This window comes from Schistocerca serialis, chromosome 1 (assembly GCF_023864345.2).
Source record: "Schistocerca serialis cubense isolate TAMUIC-IGC-003099 chromosome 1, iqSchSeri2.2, whole genome shotgun sequence".
NCBI classification, from domain to species: Eukaryota; Metazoa; Arthropoda; class Insecta; order Orthoptera; family Acrididae; genus Schistocerca; species Schistocerca serialis.
Window position 1 is genome coordinate 861,688,590 of NC_064638.1, and position 20,223 is coordinate 861,708,812.

At 45.0% G+C, this 20,223-nt stretch overlaps 1 protein-coding gene and 1 non-coding gene across 2 annotated transcripts; both read right to left on the reverse strand.

Annotated features, from left to right (window-relative positions):
* Nucleotides 1-841: 841 nt before the first annotated feature.
* On the reverse strand, nt 842-18,995 carry LOC126485537 (uncharacterized). Its single transcript, XM_050108882.1, has 3 exons — nt 18,788-18,995; nt 11,673-12,086; nt 842-3,946 (listed from the first exon to the last, which is right to left on the reverse strand). Exons 1-3 carry the CDS (start codon nt 18,953-18,955, stop codon nt 3,284-3,286), a joined length of 1,245 nt encoding a protein of 414 aa, XP_049964839.1. The 5' UTR covers nt 18,956-18,995; the 3' UTR covers nt 842-3,283.
* A 656-nt stretch (nt 18,996-19,651) lies between these two features.
* Nucleotides 19,652-19,725, reverse strand: Trnat-ugu (transfer RNA threonine (anticodon UGU)). The gene has a single exon. It is a non-coding gene; the product is annotated as a tRNA-Thr (tRNA).
* Between the last annotated feature and the right edge of the window lie 498 nt (nt 19,726-20,223).

Consider the following 20,223-nt stretch of genomic DNA (forward strand, 5'->3'; position numbering starts at 1 on the left):
TGCCTTTCGCGGGCAAGTGCTCTACCATCTGGGCTACCCAAGCACGACTCACGCCCCGTCCTCACAGCTTCAATTCTGCCAGTACCTCATCTCCTACTTTCCAAACCTCACAGAAGCTCTTCTGCGAGCCTTGCAGAACTAGCTCTCCCGGAAGAAAGGATGTGCGGAGACATGGCTTAGCCACAGCCTGGGGGATGTTTCCACAATGAGATATTCACTCTGCAGCGGAGTGTGCATGGCTAAGCCATGTCTCCGCATATTCTTTCTTCTGGGAGTGCTAGTTCCGCAAGGTTCGCAGAAGAGCTTCTGTGGAGTTTGGAAAGTAGGAGACGAGGTACTGGCAGAATTGAAGCTGTGAGGACGGGGCGTGAGTCGTGCTTGGGTAGCTCAGATGGTAGCCGGCACGGTAACTCGGCGTGTTCGGTCAGAGGGTTTAGCTACCCTCTGTAATAAAAAAAAAAAAAACCAACAGATCAACGAACAACCTGAACGGGTGTCGTCGGACGTCCGCCACGAACGAATTCACGAACAATGTAGAACAAAATGAGATAAAAAAAAAGATCGTAGAGCACTTGCCCGCGAAAGGCATAGGTCCCGAGTTCGAGTCTCTGTCCGGCACACAGTTTTAATCTGCCAGAAAGTTTCATATCAGCGCACACTCCGCTGCAGAGTGAAAATCTCATTTGGTGAAAATTCTTTTCTAAATATATAAAACACTTGTTTGTGTGGAGATATTCACGCTAATGTATAATCATTGCTTACCTTCCCAAGCCATACTTAATGTTTGAACACCAGCATCTCATTTTTACCAGGAAATGACTCGTAATAACAACGAAAGATGAAGATTTTATTTGATAATTTATTTTTACGTACAGACACATACATACATAAATAATTAATACTTATGAATATTTATAAAAAAACAGAGAAGTACAACAGACGTAACGTACAATTTTATTGAAGAAACTCCGCTAGGAGACTTGATTTTCAGTGTCATTAAGAAAATTCACAGTGTTCAGTCAGTCTTTGGAAGCGGAACTATATACAACGTGGTTGGATAAGTTGAATTGTGGCACATCACAATTAATTACACGTCCTATACTTGTCACTCGTTAAGGTTAGCATATTGGCAGGCTGCTCACATTCTCTATCACTCTAGCATGGCACTACAGCTCTGCGAAATCTGTAGCGGGGTCATTAACGTGAAATTTCTTACAAAACCACTAACCTGTCAGTGTCAGGAAACTGCACTGCGCTCTCGACTGTTTCATGAGTGCAATCGCACCTTTGAATTTACAGCCGCGACTGACAAATTGTGAAGCGATGATTCCACCCTGGCATTACCATACTGCTAATGCGATAATCGCGTCCTTTAGTGAGACAAGCACCAGTCACATATCATATGAATCTGTGTGGTGAAGGTACGCTTTTTATTGACATAGTTCCTGTGGACAACTGATGAACAAATGTTTTGTTTATCAAATTGGGTTACGGTTGCAGGCTTGTGAATGTACTTTAATCCAAAGATGCGCGGGAACAGAGCAGAGAGTTCAGAATATATATATATATGGGAAGGGAAGACTGTGTGTTCTTTTAGGTGTTCCTGTCGTGATTGATTAATATATACTTTTGGATGAACAGCTGACTGTTTATTCCGTTTCATGCAAGATAGTTCAGTGACTGACCCAGTCGTCTCCTTCGGGTGCTGTGTACTCATTGCGTGGACACCGGTCTGGCTGAAACCCGTACGACAATTACGCATAAGACAGCTTGCGGCAGCTGAAGGAGGCAGCTTTGGGCCGGTCGTCGAAATATTTAGGGTAAAATGGAATCAACATCTCCGCTTTACAACCGAAAGCACACTACTCGGTAAGATTGTCTTGGTAGTAGGGTCCAGAAAACTTTCTCGAGCCTAGGAGGGTCTTCACAGCATATTGTGCCCTGTTTCCAGTTCGGCACTCATACGCAGAAGGACTTGGAGTTCAGTGGTGTGCAAGTAAGAAGGCACGTGGATGAAGCGTTCTGTCCAGAGAGAAAGAGAGAGAGAATACTTTACAGCGCCACCAATGTGCTCTGTGTCTTTGTCACACCCTAACAGTTGCCTCACTCAATACTTCAGTGTTAGGGTAAGCGCACATTGGGCCACTGTTCCTGCTTACGAGACTCCGTAGAAAACTTTTTGCACTCGGAAAACGATATTCATCGCTTTTTGACGTAATCCTTGACGGTTTTGCTTTGTGCCACCTACAATGCGCACTGCAGCGGCTACATACCGCCACTGTACCTAGAGTAATAAGAAAGTCAACACTTACTGTGCTACGCACTGACCGAAGCGCACCCTACGATAGGGCTGGACGAATGGCGCTATTAACTGGTGCATTACGTGGTACACTACCTGTTGCTGCCCTTCCGAAGAAGAGCGGCGCGTTTCGTCACAGGGTTATTTGGTAAGCGTGATAGGGTTACGGAGATGTTTAGCAAACTCAAGTGGCAGACTCTGCATGAGAGGCGCTCTGCATCGCGGTGTAGCTTGCTGTCCAGGTTTTCGAGAGGGTGCGTTTCTGGATGTGGTATCGAATATATTGCTTCCCCCTACTTATACCTCCCGAGGAGATCACGAGTGTAAAATTACAGAGATTCGAGCGCGCACGGAGGCTTTCCGGCAGTCGTTCTTCCCGCGAACCATACGCGACTGGAACAGGAAAGGGAGGTACTGACAGTGGCACGTAAAGTGCCCTCCGCCACACACCGTTGGGTGGCTTGCGGAGTATAAATGTAGATGTAGACCACTCGCATTACTACACGCACACCACTGTACTGTCGGCGTTCTCTTAAGTGATTGCGGAAATTCGCGCAGGCGACCATCGACTGGCCCACTACCTGCGAAAACAGAGGAACATCTCGTTTCCAGCGTCTTTTAGCACAGGTACTGTTCTCAGATTTGCTACCAGGCTATTTATGTTGCAGCAATTGGCGAGCCTACCTAATCAGTTCTGTAGTGAGACAACGAGTGATTTACGTACGTGGGGTACTAGCCAGTTTGGCAGTAGAGACTTGATATTCTAGTGAGCTGATATCGGAGTGAGAGATACTCTCCAGCCCAGAATGTCGCCAGGTGGACACAGTCGACCGGCTTCACAGTACCACCGCTCGCCACCTGTGACAGATGAGCTGCAGCGGCAAGCTAGAGCGACGTTGTCCACAAAGTAGGGTGGTCGGCGCCTTCATCACTACGAGCAGACGTCGGTTGTTCGCCGCGGCAACCTGTGAGCTAGTCCACTGGCTACAGAGCGAGGGCCGCGGCAGCAGGCACGGTCAGGAGTGCGGCGGTCACGGAGACGGCGATGGCGGCGGCTGTGTTGTTGCCTCCGGGGCTGAGCGGCTTGGCCGCCCTCGGCGACAAGGTGACGGCGGGCGTGGTCGACACTGTAAGGTGAGTGGTGGAGGGCGGTGCGGAGGCTGCACCGGGAGTGGCGGCGGCGGCTGGGAGCGCGGCCTGGCAGGCGGCCTGCTTCTCGCTCGGGCTGCGGCAGCTGGCGAGGACGCGCATCGGCACCGGCTGGCCGCACAGACTCTCGTCGCACCGGTTGTTGTCGAGCAGCGCGGCGGCCGCGGGCAGGCGGAGCACGGCGTCGAGCGCAGGGTCGCAGGCGCACTGGAACGTGTTGTTCGTCACGTCCAAAGCGACACCGGACTGCAGAAGCTGCTGACCCACTTCCAGCAAGGACGAGTTCTTGCAGACGTTGTTGACGAACCTGAAGGTGGCGCCGGACGGCACGGCGAGCTTGATTGCGCCCCCCGACTGCAGCTGGCTGTCCGAGACGGATACGGCGCCAGCGGCGTCCAACTGCAGACCGTCGTCTCCCTTTGTCGTCAGTCTAGACTCGTGCATTGTGAAGTTCGTCACGCCTTTCACAACGATGCCGGATGTCATAACGCTCAGCAACTGTAGAACAAGAGTAAGTGGCGTACAGGGAATGTGTGCACAATACAGCCGCTAGAGGAAAGTAGCTAGCTTCCCAGCCACAAACTAATTTCAAAAGTAGTACATGTTTATAAATAGTAACACGAATTCTTTACAGGCGAATGGAAAAACTGTGTGGTGTCACAAGGCTTAGGCCGGTCTCACCCCTCATTCAATCGACCAAGACTTATACGAATAATTGTAAGAACAGTTATTATTATTATGTTCTTTAAGTCTGTTTTTGGGTTGTCAGAAATACTGTGGGAAGAAAGTTTATTTATGTTGCAGATAACGTGGAATACGTTGCCCAACGATCACCACGAAAGTTCGACGTAGCGGCAAGTGGGCAAGGAATAGAACGAAGCCATGGAAGAGCCTGGGCCGCAAGGGCATCGAGCTTCCTAGGTCGTTGTTGGACAACGTCAAAGGAAGAGAGTCTTGAAAGGTTCATGTAAAACGTATAGGCGGGTCACACATTAGGTGGGACCCGATGCCTGTAATACTTCCACAGTTATTAAAAAGTTGTTAAACGGCAAAACCAATAGTTCATCATTTATATAGATAAAAAGTAGTAAAGATATAGGGAAGGAAGAGTTGCGGCGTCAGAACGAAAAGTGATCCATCGCTCAGCAACGAAGACGGACGTAAACAGCGGGCGTTACGTGGTGAAAACAAATCAACTGATAAAATAGTAAGTCTGTAATTAAGCATAAAGCCACGTAACACTGCAACTGGTAGAAGCCGACCTCGGGGAAGATCAGTTTGGATTCCGTAGAAATGTTGGAACACGTGAGGCAATACTGACGCTACCACTTATCTTAGAAAATAGATTAAGGAAAGGCAAACCTACGTTTCTGGCATTTGTCGACTTAGAGAAAGCTTTTGACAATGTTGACTGGAATACTCTCTTTCAAATTCTGAAAGTGGCAGGGGTAAAATACAGGGAGCGAAAGGCTATTTACAATTTGTACAGAAACAGGATGGCAGTTACAAGAGTCGAGGGGCATGAAAGCGAAGCAGTGATTGGGAAGGGAGTGAGACAGGGCTGTAGCCTATCCCCGATGTTATTCAATCTGTATATTGAGCAAGCGGTAAAGGAAACAAAAGAATAGGTATAAAAATCCATGGACAAGAAATAAAAGCTTTGAGGTTCGCCGATGACATTGTAATTCTGTCAGAGACAGCAAAGGACCTGGAAGAGCAGCTGAACGGAATGGACAGTGTCTTGAAAGGAGGATATAAGATGAACATCAACAAGAGCAAAACGAGGATAATGGAATGTAGTCGAATTAAGTCGGGTGATTCTGCGGGAATTAGATTAGGAAATGAGACGCTTAAAGTAGAAAGGAGTTTTGCTATTTGGGGAGCAAAATAACTGATGATGGTCGAAGTAGAGAGGATATAAAATGTAGACTGGCAATGGCAAGGAAAGCGTTTCTGGAGAAGCGAAATTTGCTAACATAAAGTATAGATTTAAGTGTCAGGAAGTCTTTTCTGAAAGTATTTGTATGGAGTGTGGCCATGTATGGAAGTGAAATGTGGACGATAAATAGTTTAGACAAGAAGAGAATAGAAGCTTTCGAAATGTGGTGCTACAGAAGAATGCTGAAGATTAGGTGGGTAGATCACATAACTAATCAAGAGGTATTGAACAGAATTGGAAAGAAGACATGCGTCTATACGTATGGGATATGATACGTACGCACTCCTCTCGCTCCCTCTCTCTCTCTCTCTCTCTCTCTCTCTCTCTCTCTCTCTCCCTCCCTCCCCCTCTCTCCCTCTCTCAGACGCACTCACTAAACTTTTGCCTAGGAAAATATACGTCTACATCCAAACTCTGCAAACCACTGTAAAAAACATGGATGCATGGTAGAGGGTATTTACCACTGGACTTGTTGCTCGGACTTCTTCTATTTCCATTCATATATATGGAGCGCAGGGAGCATGACTGCTTAAATGCCCCTTTCGGGACTGTAATTAATCTCATCTGATCTTCACGATCCCTACGGGACCGATACATAAGATGTTTCAGTTTATTTCTAGATTCATCACTTAAAGCTGCTTCTCAAAACTTCGTAAGTAGCTTTTTGTGGATAGCATTCATCTGTCTGCCATTTCGGTTTCCTCAGAGTCACTGTGACACTGTCCCACGGGTTAAACGAAATTGTGATCAGCCCTGTTGCCATTCTCTATATATGTTCAATATCCCCTGTTAGTTCTATCTGGTACGGGTCCCTTACCCTTGAGCAGTGTTGTAGGATGTGTTGCACAAGTGATTTGTAGGCAGTCTTTTCTGTGGACTGCTTGTATTTCTCTAGTACTCCACCAATAAACAGAAGTCTACCATCTGCTTTGCATAGAAATGACCCTGTGTGATCACTCCATTTCATACCCCTACAAAGTGTTACACCTAAGTGTTTGTATGAATTGATCGATTCCAGTTGTGACACGTTGAAACTTTAGTCATAAGGTATTACGCTTTTTCGTTTTGTGAAGTGCACTATTTTCCATTTCTGAACATTTAAAGCAAGTTGCCAATCTTTGCACCCCTTTTGAAATGTTATCAAGATCCGACTCAAAATTTGTGCAGTTTGTTTCAGACAGTTCTTCATTACAAAAAAACTTTGTCATTTGCGAAAAGTCTGAGGTGGTTGTTAATATCGTCTGCAAGGCCGTACACATACAACATGAACAGCAACGGTCCCAAACCCCTTTCCTGCCGCACAAGCAAAGTCATAAAGGAAGAGAAATTAATGCTTATACGGCAATCTCTAAGTGTTCGTTTCTCCCGCTCTTTGCTCGTGAGTGGAACGGTGGAGACACATAATGAAAGTCGTTCGATGCATCCTTTGCCAGGCACTTGAGTGTGAATTGCAGAGTATTCATGTAGATGTAGAGGAATAGTAACGGATCTTTCCGCCTGTTTATGCGCAATATGTCAAATTTACTGAAGTTTAACGTCCGAGCACTATTTTAGGCCCATTTCAGTAGTAACACTATGAGATGAAAATTAAAGTTTGTGAAGTTTTTGCTGTTTTTCAGGAAAACGTACGATTCAGTAACTTTATTTGTAGTAGTATTGTCCATACGGTAGTATTAACGAGTGTTCTTACAATTCTCTGACGTGGTATTTCAAGAAGGTAGGGGAGACCAGGTGTGATAGTAATATTTTTTTATTTCAGCTTTTTTATGCGGTCACCAACATAAGTATTCACACTTTTACTTAAGTAGCTTTTAGTATATATTTTTAAGAACGTTTACAAAAATAATTTATGACTTCATAATTATTGTGATAAAATTAGCATTGCCTTTTCTATTACGAAATGTCTGTGACTACCGTCCCTGGGAGTGGAATTGTCGCAGGGATCGTGGTTGCTTTCACATGTTAATACTACGTGAAAAATACAGGTGTCTGAAGAAAAAAATCATTCGTGTATTCATATAAATTACTTGAAGCCAAAGGGGTAATCATGATTAAAATCTAACTAATAACGCAAAGGCAAACAAGATAATTTTAATGGTTGTAGACACAGTTCATCAATTCAATATACACAAGGAAAAAATGACTTAAAAGCTAATATCATAGACTTACAACAGCAGCCTACAGTGAAAACTGTAATTAAAAAAATGTTAAAACTCTACAAAATTAATCTGAAAAATCAGACTGGAGATTCTGACAAACAAAATGGTCATCTCCTTATGTACATTCCTCGTGTGCCCATTTCTTGAAGTCTTTACATTGTACCCACATTTCCAATGGTCTGCTATTGTCAAGTGAATCAAGCCATACAATACAAAAAGTCATCGTCCTCATTGTCAGTGCTTTGAGCTTTATTCTTGTTTCTGCTTTTTAGTTGTATTTTTATCAGCTGCGAAAAGATACTTCTTGAGATCTGTGGAAATTGGCTTTTCTTCCTTTCGAGTTCCTCTTTCACAGGAGCGTACGTAAGGAACATCTCTTTGTGTTGTTGTACTTCCTTCGTTGTTTTCTTTTTCCAGCTTTAGGGAAAATTCCGACTTCTTTCGGAGAAATAATATTAGGCCTAGACCGAAATTCTCCAAGCCACTGTAAGAAGGCTGGGACTCCCACAGTTTTTCTGTGTCATTAATTTGGTTCGGAGAGATCTCAAATGTTTGAATTTGATTATTTCCTTATTCTATTCTGTCAGCACATAGGGCAGTAGACCTATCAGGATTTGGTTGATCTGTTACGAAACAAGGACCAAATTCATGGTCGCCAAAAACGTCTCTAGTGCAGGGGAGAATGCCACAAATCTTGAAATCCTGTATGGGTATTTGATGGCATAAACGCAAGAGGATATGCAGAAATCGCTATTCCTGGAATGTCATACATTGTCATCCTCGAACCTGGGTGATATAACATCCACGAATCAACCGCAGTATTCACGTACGTCTTCAATGGTCCGTACACTTTTTCCTTATCTTTCGCATAGTTGAGGCCAGTAATCGACAGATGAAAACTATGATTATCAAGGAGAAGAAGGCATAGACTATGTTTAGAGCACTTTGAGTTAGCAACAAAATGTTTCAAAAATTCGCACAAATATTATTCCATCATCCACCCAGAAGCGTTACTCGCTCCACGGCAGCCCACTGACCGATCACGAATAAAATGTTCTTTCGAGTGTACCCGGGGAAAGAGAAGAATGGTGAAATAGTGTTCCCATTAGCAGAAACAGCTGCAACCAAAGAAACTAGGCTATTTCGTTCTCTAGATGCGATCGACCTCGCTTGCTTGAAACCTTTCCGTGGCACAGTTCGATTTGGCATCTGGGCTGTTGTAATCCCCCGTCCATGTTCCAAATATCTTTCGTTTCAAAGCTGTATCGTTTCATTACAGTAGCCAGGCCATCGGAAAAAGGCGCCAACGTTTGTTTTATTGAAGCTAGAAGCTCGGGCGAAGATGGTACCTTCAGGGGTCCTAATTGACAAATCATTGTCTCTCTTCATGAACCCAGAAAACCAGTCAGCCCCAGCTTGTCGAGTTTCAGTTCATTTTGCAGGTAGTTCTAGGCTGTTAGATATAGCTAAATCATGACACAATTTTCACTTCTTTTGGACTGAGAATTAGAGGAAGGATGCTATCAGAATTTGAAACGCAAATCCTTTCTCGACAGCTATCCCCCTTGGTTGTGTGACAAGCAATCCCGAAACTTTAGCTAATATCCATAACGATGATTACAACGATTCAGGAAGACTGCGCAAAATACACTGAAGCGCCAAAGAAAACGGTATAGGCATGCGTATTCAAATACAGAGATACGTAAACAGGCAGAATACGGCGCTGCGGTCGGCAACAACTATACAAGGCAAATAGTGTCTCGTGTAGTTAGATCGGTTACTGCTGCTACGGTGGCAGGTTATCAAGATATAAGTGAGCTTGAACGTGGTGTTATAGACAGCGCACGAGCAATGGGACACAGCATCTCCGAGATGGCGATGAAGTGCGGATTTTCCCGTACGACCATTTCACGAGGGTACCGTGAATAACAGGAATCCCGTAAAACATCAAATCTCCGACACTGCTGCGGCAGGAAAAAGGTCGTGCATGAACGGGACCAACAACGACTGGAGAGAATCATTCAAGGTGACCGAAGTGCATGCCTTCCGCAAATTGCTGCAGATTTCAGTGCTGGTCCATCAACAAGTGTCAGCTGCGAACCATTCAACGAAACATCATCGATATGGGCTTTCGGAGCCAAAGGTCCACTCATGTACCCTTGATGACTGCATGACACAAATCTTTACACCTCGTCTGGGCCTGTAAACACCGACATTGGACTGTTGATGACTGGAAACATGTTGCCTGGTCGGACGAGTCTCGTTTCAGATTATATCGAGCGGATGAACGGGTACGGATATGGAGACAACCTCATGAATTCATGGACCCTCCAAGTCAGCAGGGGACTGTTCAAGCTGGTGAAGGCTCTGGAATGGTATTGGGCGCGTTCAGTAGGAGTGATACGGGACCCCTGATACGTTAAGATACTACTATGACAGGTGACACGTGCACAAGCATCCTGTCTGATCACCTGCATCCATTCATGTTCCTTGTGCATTCAGACGGACTTGGGCAATTCCAGCAGGACATTGCGACACCCCACACGTTAAGAATTGCTTCAGAGTGGCTACAGGAACACTCTTCTGAGTTTAAACATTTCCGCTGACCACCTATCTCCCGGGAAGTGAACTTTATTGAGCGTATCTGGGATACCTTGCAATGTGTTGTTCAGAAGAGATTTCCACCCCCTCGTTCTCTTAAGGATTTATGGACAGTTCTGCAGGATTCATGGTGTCAGTTCCCCCCGAGCACTACTTTAGACATTAGTCGAGTCGTTGTCACGTCGTGTTGCGGCAGGTCTGGGTGCTCGCGGGGTCCTGCACGATATTAGGCAGGTGTACTAGTTTCTTTGGCTCTTCAATTATACGCCGCGTGTGTATAGAGTCCGAGCACCAGTATAGCAAAAAGTTCTGTAGTTCTGTCAAGCGATAATAATGCTTTCAAATTTACTAACTAGCACTACCAACAGACAAATATGGACTGCTCCTCACCCACTCGACGGAATCTACCACTCTTAACATAGTCATTCCAGTAGAGTGAGTCGTCTGGTGGCCGAGTTATTGACTATGGACAATCAGCCCGTGTGAGTACCATACCCGGTCTCTCCTATTCGGTTTGAAGAATGAACGTCCTGGTGCTTTGAGTGTAAATTTAAGGTATTACGTTGCTAAAATGCGAGTGTACTTAAGTGACTAAAATCGATGGTCAATGCCTGAAATTCCTGCGCTTCTGGACAACAATGTGCACACAAGTGGAAGCCGGAGTTAAGAAATGAAGCTGGCTCGGAAACGAGTATCTGTCAAAATGAATATCACAACTAACGATATGTAACCAGTTATTTATGAAAATGGAATCTGTTGAATGTCTAACGGTATACAATTGCCTTTTGCTCAAAATTCAACTGTGACAAGCCAACCACAGAGCGTAACTGCACAATGAGTATTGGTCTACAAGTAATTGAGCTGTGTAGCAATAGGGAAACTTCAAGTCATTCTGGAGAATAACAATATGTCAGTAAACCTGCGAACAAAAGAGTGAGGGACTTGTGGCCTACCACTAATGGATTATGGAAGAGAATCTTTGAGTCTGGAAAAGGTTCATGGCGTGTAGAAAGAACAATCAGGAGACATTTGCAGAATTAGGAAGGACGCGAGCAGAAGACAACTATGGGCAACTCATAGTTTCGAGAGAGCTACTAGACTAAAACTACTTCGTCCGGACTTCACGGCGACGCAAGATTCAAACAGATGTTGACATAACTTGGTCCATAGGTCTTCGGGCTGCAAAATAAGTGCCAAGAGGTCGTAGAATAAATGGCTAGATGATATAAAGAATATTGTTGGAACTCAGGGATGCTTGATAGCATGGAATCGAGTGAAACAGAAAGAATGAAGGTGTCTTTACTTAACAATAGATGCATAAAGAGCACGAAATAAGTACGAGTAGAAGAGGAAAAAGAAAGACGACACTGGTATTTTGATACACGTTAGGCGACAGTGCTCCAAAGGGCAGGTATCGCTTAAACAACGCCCAAATTGCAAGTGTTTTTGACGTTTGTCTCATAATGTAAAGAGTCACAGTAATAAAAAAAGATTAATCTCGTTGTTTTTCTACTTGGCTACTTACTTCACTTCTCAGGATAGTGAGCTCGGAGTTGCCGACCATCTGGAGTTCGACAGCACCCTCTAGTACTGCGTTGAAGCGTACGTCTCTGAATGTGACGTTCTGGATTTTGCTGAGGCCGGCGAAAGCCCCACTGCGAACAACGCTGATACGAACACCATCGAGGAGCACCGTCTCCAGAGCGGCACCCTGGAAGGTGGAGCCCTGGAGCTCCACCTCCGAGATGTTCACGAGCGCTAGATGGCGCAGCAGGGGCGACGCCTTCTCCTGGAACGTGGCTCTGGCGGTGTGCGCGACCCGCAGCGTGTGCAGATTCTGCAGCGGCGGGAAGGCGAACGTCACTGACGGGCAGCTGCTCACCTGCAGAACTTCGGCCGCACCGCTGCCTTCCATGAAGGGAGCCGTCAGGTCCAGCGCCTGAAATTCGTAGAATGCATTTGACACTGGTTGATTTTCCTCTCAAGAATTCTCCGGGAGACTAGAGCCAAACATTACGAAGGGACAGTTGTGTAAATGTGTACCTCAGCCAGTGAGCGCTTTGGAATACCAGGAAGAACGAGGATAATTAGTAAGTTCAGCAAAGATAGCGTCTTGTTTACTCAGCAGCGTAGTATATTACGGAAGGCGCTCAAAATGGCGACCACGACAGTAGTTGCGCAACATCTTCGTAGAATATTCTGGTGCAGTCTGACAAGTAGGCCAGGCAGCGCACAACCTCATCAGAAATTGCAAGTATTTAGGCGAGAAGTGTTTCTTGGTCGGTGGCTGGTGTCACGTACACGTGGCTTTTAATATGTCCCCATAAGCCGTTTTACGATCACAGAAACAGTAAGTTATATTTTCTGTACTCACGGCATGTTTGCATTGATTGTCGTTTTTGTAGCTGACATTTCAAAGCTTTCGTCGGCTCAAGATCACCATCAGTGATCAAATCCGCTACAGTTGCAAACCCGGTTTCAGGATCTTTAACCCATCTTCAGGTATGTATTAAAATGTGAGTCCATAAACATTACACAACTGAGGCTAAAAAAGGTTAAAATACGACAAAATGGTGTATCCCTGGTACATGACATGAAACTGTAGCGGATTTTATCGTTGGGGAAATTGGATAGTTTTCTTTTTGTCCGTCTCAGCTGGATTGATATAAAATTCAACTGTAATGGCTACCGGTTTCGGGCTGACATGCCCCGATGTTATTCAATCTGTATATTGAGAAAGCAGTAAAGGAAACAAAAGAAAAATTTGGAGTAGGTATTAAAATCCATGGAGAAGAAATAAAAACTTTGAGGTCCGCCGATGACATTGTAATTCTGTCAGAGACAGCAAAGGACTTGGAAGAGCAGTTGAACGGAATGGACAGTGTCTTGAAAGGAGGATATAAGATGAACATCAACAAAAGCAAAACGAGGATAATGGAATGTAGTCGAATTAAGTTGGATGATGCTGAGGGAATTAGATTAGGAAATGAGACACTTAAAGTAGTAAAGGCGTTTTAATATTTGGGGAGCAAAATAACTGATGATGGTCGAAGTAGAGAGGATATAAAATGTAGACTGGCAATGGCAAAGAAAGCGTTTCTGAAGAAGAAACATTTGTTAACATCGAGTATAGATTTAAATGTCAGGAAGTCGTTTCTGAAAGTATTTGTATGGAGTGTAGCCATGTTTGGAAGTGAAACATGGACGTTAAATAGGTTGGACAAAAAGAGAATAGAAGCTTTCGAAATGTGGTGCTACAGAAGAATGCTGTAGATTAGATGGGTAGATCACATAACTAATGAGGAGGTATTGAATAGAATTGGGGAGAAGAGGAATTTGTGGCACAATTTGACAAGAAGAAGGGACCGGTTGGTAGGACATGTTCTGAGGCATCAAGGGATCACAAATTTAGCATTGGAGGGTAGCGTGGAGGGTAAAAATTGTAGAGGGAGACCAAGAGATGAATACATTAAGCAGATTCAGAAGGATGTAGGTTGGAGTAAGTACTGGGAGATGAAGAAGCTTGCACAGGATAGAGTAGCATGGAGAGCTGCATCAAACCAGTCTCAGGACTGAAGACCACAACAACAATAACAACATGCCCACTCAAACCACACACCTAAAAATTACAAAATACACGTCTTACAATAATGTGTACGAACAGTATGTATGTCCGTATTTCAGGTGCTCATATGCTTGTAGACATACCTCGCTATTAACCGTAATTATCCGTATTGTATGGTACCAATATGGTACTATATGGTACCAAAAGGCAAAGTGGGCAACAAGTACCCTCACTGCTGTTAGCTCATGTGTCCGTTGAAACTGACTGACACAACCAAATTGACAAATATTACCTGCAGTAGTCAACGGACACCTTTATAAGTGTCGACTTCACACATACGAGCGTGCGCATATGGCTGCCTATTAGTTTTATATCGTGTTGCCGCAACCATTGTCTTTTTTATTGATAAGATTTCTAAAAGTAAAGAAGTATCAAATTTACTTGATAGAAAATGTTGACAATTTGGTTTTACAAAGTAACGTGGCACCCAAATGGAAATATCAATTTTACGTGTGTCCTCAGCACTGAACAGTTGCGGCCCTACTATCCCGTGGCAACATGCCTCGAATAAGCAAGATTTTGTCAATGACGTTCAATAACAGCTGTGGATGTGCCGTCAGGAGAAAGGCTCAGGATTAGTTCCAAGACCAGAAGTTTCTGTTCCATCCAGAGGCGTTGTATTTCGACTCCTCTGATCAGCTGCTTCCATTTGTGCGCAACCTTTTGATTCATCCCGTATACATTGTTTGTTAACGACCGGGAAGGGAGTTATTCAAAATAGTAAAGGGTGTCGCACGAAAACCGACTGCTCGCGTGAAGTGTGACAGGTAGCCCAATCATGTTGAAAGACAGCATACGTACGTTCATGAGCGGGGGCGGGGGGGGGGGGGGGGCAAATCTGTGTAAAATTTCTCAAAGATTTGCATATAAACAGTAGTGCTTACGTTGTTTCAAAAAATATAGGACCCACTATCCGACTTGCTAACAATGCATATACATTTCGATTTTTTCGCCGTGATGAGGTTCGCCATCAATCTTATATGGATTGTTTGTTGACCGCTGGTGTTCTTGGAGTATCGGACTGAGAGACGAGGAGCTAGAGAGACACAATTTTTGCACTGACAAAGTAATAGGAATGACGTGGACATTAATAATGACAAATCTTTTATTGTTTTGAAATGTAGTGTTCAGCTAAGAACTAAGTATTTGCATACGAATAAATTCCAATTAATTATATAAAACAATGGAATTTCGTTACTTTATAAACACGATTAGTCGAACTTCAACTACAGGCGATACTAGTTATTATTGATATCGTTACTATTGGTAGGAATACGAGTGTACCGGTGAATCAGTCACAACTCATAACGCCTTGCAAAGATGAGCATTTGCCCTACTTAACGGCTAGCCTGTTTACAAAAAGGTCTTATAAGCAATTAAGTTGGCTCCAGATATGTATTAACATACTTGTTATGACTTTTCACTGTCCTTCGTTTCCTAAAACGATCGTTTGTGATGGACTAAAACTACATTTTTCCTTAAAAGTATGGGAACAGACGTCACGGTTTTAGACTCGTAATTTTCTCCGTGAGGTACACCTCTCCTCGTCGGTCCCGTAAACAGCAGCTGAGATATGCTTTGCCCCTTAGCAGACATGCAGTCTGAAGGAAGCAACACGGAATTAGCGGTGGGAGCACACTTCTTATCTAACGGCGTCAGCATACTGAATTGTATACGAACGCCGGATAAGGCGTGCAACTGTTCCACAATCTCGAACGTTCCTACAGAGATAACCAAGTATTCCGCCTTTGCAGTGAGCTGCAAGATTCTGTGAAGCTTCGCAAGTTGCTCTTCCTTCGCCTTAGGACGTTATCTGTTTCCTTTTCCTGTTTGCGAGACAGGGACAGGATGTTTTCAGAACTTACAGGTGAGATTTGGAAACACTGGTGGCCTATTGACTGAAGATACAAACGAAAAATTTCTCTATAAGGACTCTTTGATATCTGATGGTTTAATCCCATGGTTTTTGGGGAATTTAATCCATATCAGACTTCAATTTTTTCTGTGACCTACAGTTTTATCACAATGTGGCCTTCTTGTTGTCATATTATTTATTTACGCATTCATTTCATGTGGTAAGATTAGGGCCTCCACGTCCTCTATTACTTCTAATCAGATTTTCTCAGTGAGTAAACGTTACAATGTTTATGGCACATGAGAAGAGTGAACGCGGTAAAAGCAATAAGAGTGAGATATGTTCATCGTTGTCCGGTGACATCTGCGTGATAAGAAAACTTACATGAAGATATCCTACACAAAGGCAAAACTGAGTCCCATCTTGTTTGACCTCAAGGGTCAGTTTTAGACTGCGTTCGGCCCGCGAACAGTCGTCAAACAAAATGGAATCGTAGAATCGAGAAAGCAAGGGCCAGTAAGACTCGTGACTGCCTCTGTCCATAAATATCCTTGCAATGAATGTGGCATATTCTTCTCTTTGAGTTCAGTAGCGGGGTGACAGCAGCGGACGCAGAAAGGAACATTTGCGCTATGTATGGGGATAATGCCACTGGTCAGGGCATGGCAAGAAAATGGTTTTATCGTTTCCAGGAAGATAGTTTTTACATTAGTGACTCTCCACGTTCAGGAAAATCTTCGGGGTTTGATGAAGATCGTTTAAACGCATCAGTCCACAACGATACACGTCAGTGTACTCGAGAACTGGGAGATGTGATGAAATGAGATCATTCCAGCATCGTGCGAGATTTTCATGCAACGGGAAAGGTTCAAAAATTGGGTGAACGGGCTCGCACATTCTAAGCCAAAAACACAAAACTCAGTGGGTAAACCACATGTGTATCTCTGCTTGGTCTTCACTAACTGGCTCATGAACAACAACGACCATTCCTATCACGTAGCGCTACTGATGACGAGAAATGGTGTCCTTATACTAACATATGGAAAAGAAAGGAATGGTTGAGCCTAAAAAAAAGCAGCAGCTTCCCGTACAAAGAGCTGCGCGCATCCACGAAAGATAATGTTGTGCATCTGGTGGAACAGTAGCGGCGTGGTGTACTACGAATTGATTCCCCGAGATGTAACCATCACTGCTGATATTTATTGTTAACAACAATTGAAGAAAAAGACTAGGAAGACTACGTTAAATGATGCTTCTTCTTCTTTCACTCCGTCTTCAGGCCTACCGGGACCATCCGACCGCCGTGTCATCATCCTCAGAGGTGGATGCGGATAGGAGGGGCGTGGGGTCAGCACACCGCTCTCCCGGTCGTTATGATGGTATTCTTGACCGAAGCCGCTACTATTCTACATCTACATCTACATTTACACTCCGCAAGCCACCCAACGGTGTGTGGCGGAGGGCAGTTTACGTGCCGCTGTCATTACCTCCCTTTCCTGTTCCAGTCGCGTATGGTTCGCGGGAAGAACGACTGTCTGAAAGCCTCCGTGCGCGCTCGAATCTCTCTAATTTTACATTCGTGATCTCCTCGGGAGGTATAAGTAGGGGGAAGCAATATATTCGATACCTCATCCAGAAACGCACCCTCTCGAAACCTGAACAGAAAGCTACACCGCGATGCAGAGCGCGTCTCTTGCAGAGTCTGCCACTTGAGTTTGTTAAACATCTCCGTAACGCTATCACGGTTACCATATAACCCTGTGACGAAACGCGCCGCTCTTCTTTGGATCTTCTCTATCTCCTCCGTCAACCCGATCTGGTACGGATCCCACACTGATGAGCAATACTCAAGTATAGGTCGAACGAGTGTTTTGTAAGCCACCTCCTTTGTTGATGGACTACATTTTCTAAGGACTCTCCCAATGAATCTGAACCTGGTACCCGCCTTACCGACAATTAATTTTATATGATCATTCCACTTCAAATCGTTCCGCACGCATACTCCCAGATATTTTACAGAAGTAACTGCTACCAGTGTTTGTTCCGCTATCATATAATCACACAATAAATGATCCTTCTTTCTATGTATTCGCAATACATTACATTTGTCTATGTTAAGGGTCAGTTCCCACTCCCTGCACCAAGTGCCTATCCGCTGCAGATCTTCCTGCATTTCGCTACAGTTTTATAATGCTGCAACTTCTCTGTATACTACAGCACCATCCGCGAAAAGCCGCATGGAACTTCCGACACTATCTACTAGGTCATTTATATATATTGTGAAAAGCAATGGTCCCATAACACTCCCCTGTGGCACGCCAGAGGTTACTTTAACGTCTCTCTATTGATAACAACATGCTGTGTTCTGTTTGCCAAAAACTCTTCAATCCAGCCACACAGCTGGTCTGATGTTCCGTAGGCTCTTACTTTGTTTATCAGGCGACAGTGCGGAACTGTATCGAACGCCTTCCGGAAGTCAAGAAGAATAGCATCTACTTGGGAGCCTGTATCTAATATTTTCTGGGTCTCATGAACAAATTCGGTCGAGTAGCTCCTCAATTAGCATCACGAGGCTGAGTGCACCCCGAAAAATGGCAACAGCGCATGGTGGCTGGATGGTCACTCATCCAAGTGCCGGCCACGCCCAACAGCGCTTAACTTCGGTATCTCACGGAAACCGGTTATCCACTGGGGCAAGGCCGTTGCCTATTTAATTTCCGCCAGCATTCTGCTAGAGTAACAGTGGGTCGGGAGGTCATTCCGCACTCACCTTATTCACCCGATCTCGCGCCCTCACATTTTCACCTTTTCCGCTCACTATCGAACAACCTTCTAGGACTTTCCTTTCCGGACGAAAATGCCCTCCGTACATGGCTCGACAGCTTCTGTGCCTCAAAACCAAGTGATTTCTGCAGTTATCCCAGCGTTGGCAGACTATTGTAAATAGTGAAGGAGAATTTATTGTTGATGACGAAAGTCTCTGTTGTGTTTATTAAACTTACGGAAAAACGCTGCGAACTTTTGCATCAACCTAATGAAACGACTAAAGGAAGCGAGAAATCTAAAGAAAACCATTGGCAAAAAGGCGACATGTTGGTGGGAGCACTGTCGTCCCGTTTTGGTAGGATGTGAGAAGAGCCAGTGGTAGAACCTGACTAACCTCTTGGCCGGGGCGGCAGACGCAGGTGATGGTAGCAGCCTGGAGCGAGCAGGTGCCATCGCCCAGGGTGGTTCGCCCCTGCGGCAGCTGCGCCGTCTGGTCCTGGGCGAAGCACGAAGCCGCCAGCAACAGCGGCAGCAGCAGCACCAGCGGGTTGGCGGTCAACATGGCGTGGTTGTCAGAGAGCGACTGGCAGCTGCCGCGCGCGGCGCGCTCCTAGATAAGGTGTCGCGCCTTCCCCGCGGAAACCCCACTTCCACGCCTCTCATCCGAGTCAACGGCCACTTCCAGAATGCACTCAAATTTTTCCGCGACTCTCACGGTGAGTCACGAGAGAGCGTTGGTCCGCTGCGCGATGCAACACACATGTCTGCAAGGGACCCGTTTACGTGGCTGGAAATACCGGGTGAGTCTATACTCGTCTCACTGTCAGCTGACCTATCAGTGTAAACAAACAGAAGTGAATTGTAATACGTCACTTCCAGGCAGCCCAGCTGCTGTAGTCATGTTTCGCTGTGGTAGTCGCCTCAGCCCGTTTCCAGCGGCCGGGAAGGAGGGTTTTGTTCGGCCTGAAGAGGATGGGCTGGATTTTCACTAACTTTTCTAAACCAGCGGTCGTGAAACTACAGCTCGCGGGCCGCATGCGGTCCGAATCACGTATTCGTGCGGCCCGCTGTTCACATTCGTATTTTAAAATTTGCATTTAGCAATTAAACAGTGAAAACGCGATTGTTTAAAAAATCGAACTCCCATGTATAAAACAGCTTCAAACATTTGTTTGCTAGAATAAATGATGACTAACTGAAACCCTCCGCTGCCGACAGGTGTTGTTGATATACATCGATGTGGACAGCTGAAAATGTGTGCCCCGACCGGGACTCGAACCCGGGATCTCCTGCTTACATGGCAGACGCTCTACCCTTCTGAGCCACCGAGGACACAGATGAATAGCGCGACTGCAGGGACTTATCCCTTGCACGCCTCCCGTGAGACTCACATTCCCAACTGTCCACAATTCTACATATGTAATGTACTTTATAGACATTTGCCCATCCACTCATTACTCGCGCACGCTTTGGCGATTCCCGTAAGAGTTTGGGCAACCTGTGCGCATTCGCACAGACGAAAGTCAATGGCTCGGTAGCCTTTAACTATATATATGAAGACAGTAACTGTTCTCGAAAGAACAGATCCTATATCAACAACACCTGTCGGCAGCTGAGGGTTTCAGTTAGTGATCATTTATTCCAGGGAAAGGCTGCACGGTCATCAACAGTATCTGTTCTTTAGAGAACAGTTACTATCTTCATATACATTTGTTTGCTATGCAGATGAGTTAATACGTTAGATACTAGACGTTTGAAAGGGAAGCAGTGATTGGGAAGGGAGTGAGAGAGGGTTGTAGCCTCTCCCCGATTTTATTCAAATGGTTCAAA

Coding starts and splice junctions, on each gene's coding strand:
- LOC126485537 (XM_050108882.1), bottom strand. CDS start 18,955: ATGTTGACCGCCAACCCGCTGGTGCTGCTGCTGCCGCTGTTGCTGGCG. Junction 12,087..18,787: donor TCTGCCGCCCCGGCCAAGAG/GTTAGTCAGGTT, acceptor TACGAATTTCAG/GCGCTGGACCTGACGGCTCC. Junction 3,947..11,672: donor TCACTATCCTGAGAAGTGAA/GTAAGTAGCCAA, acceptor CTTGTTCTACAG/TTGCTGAGCGTTATGACATC.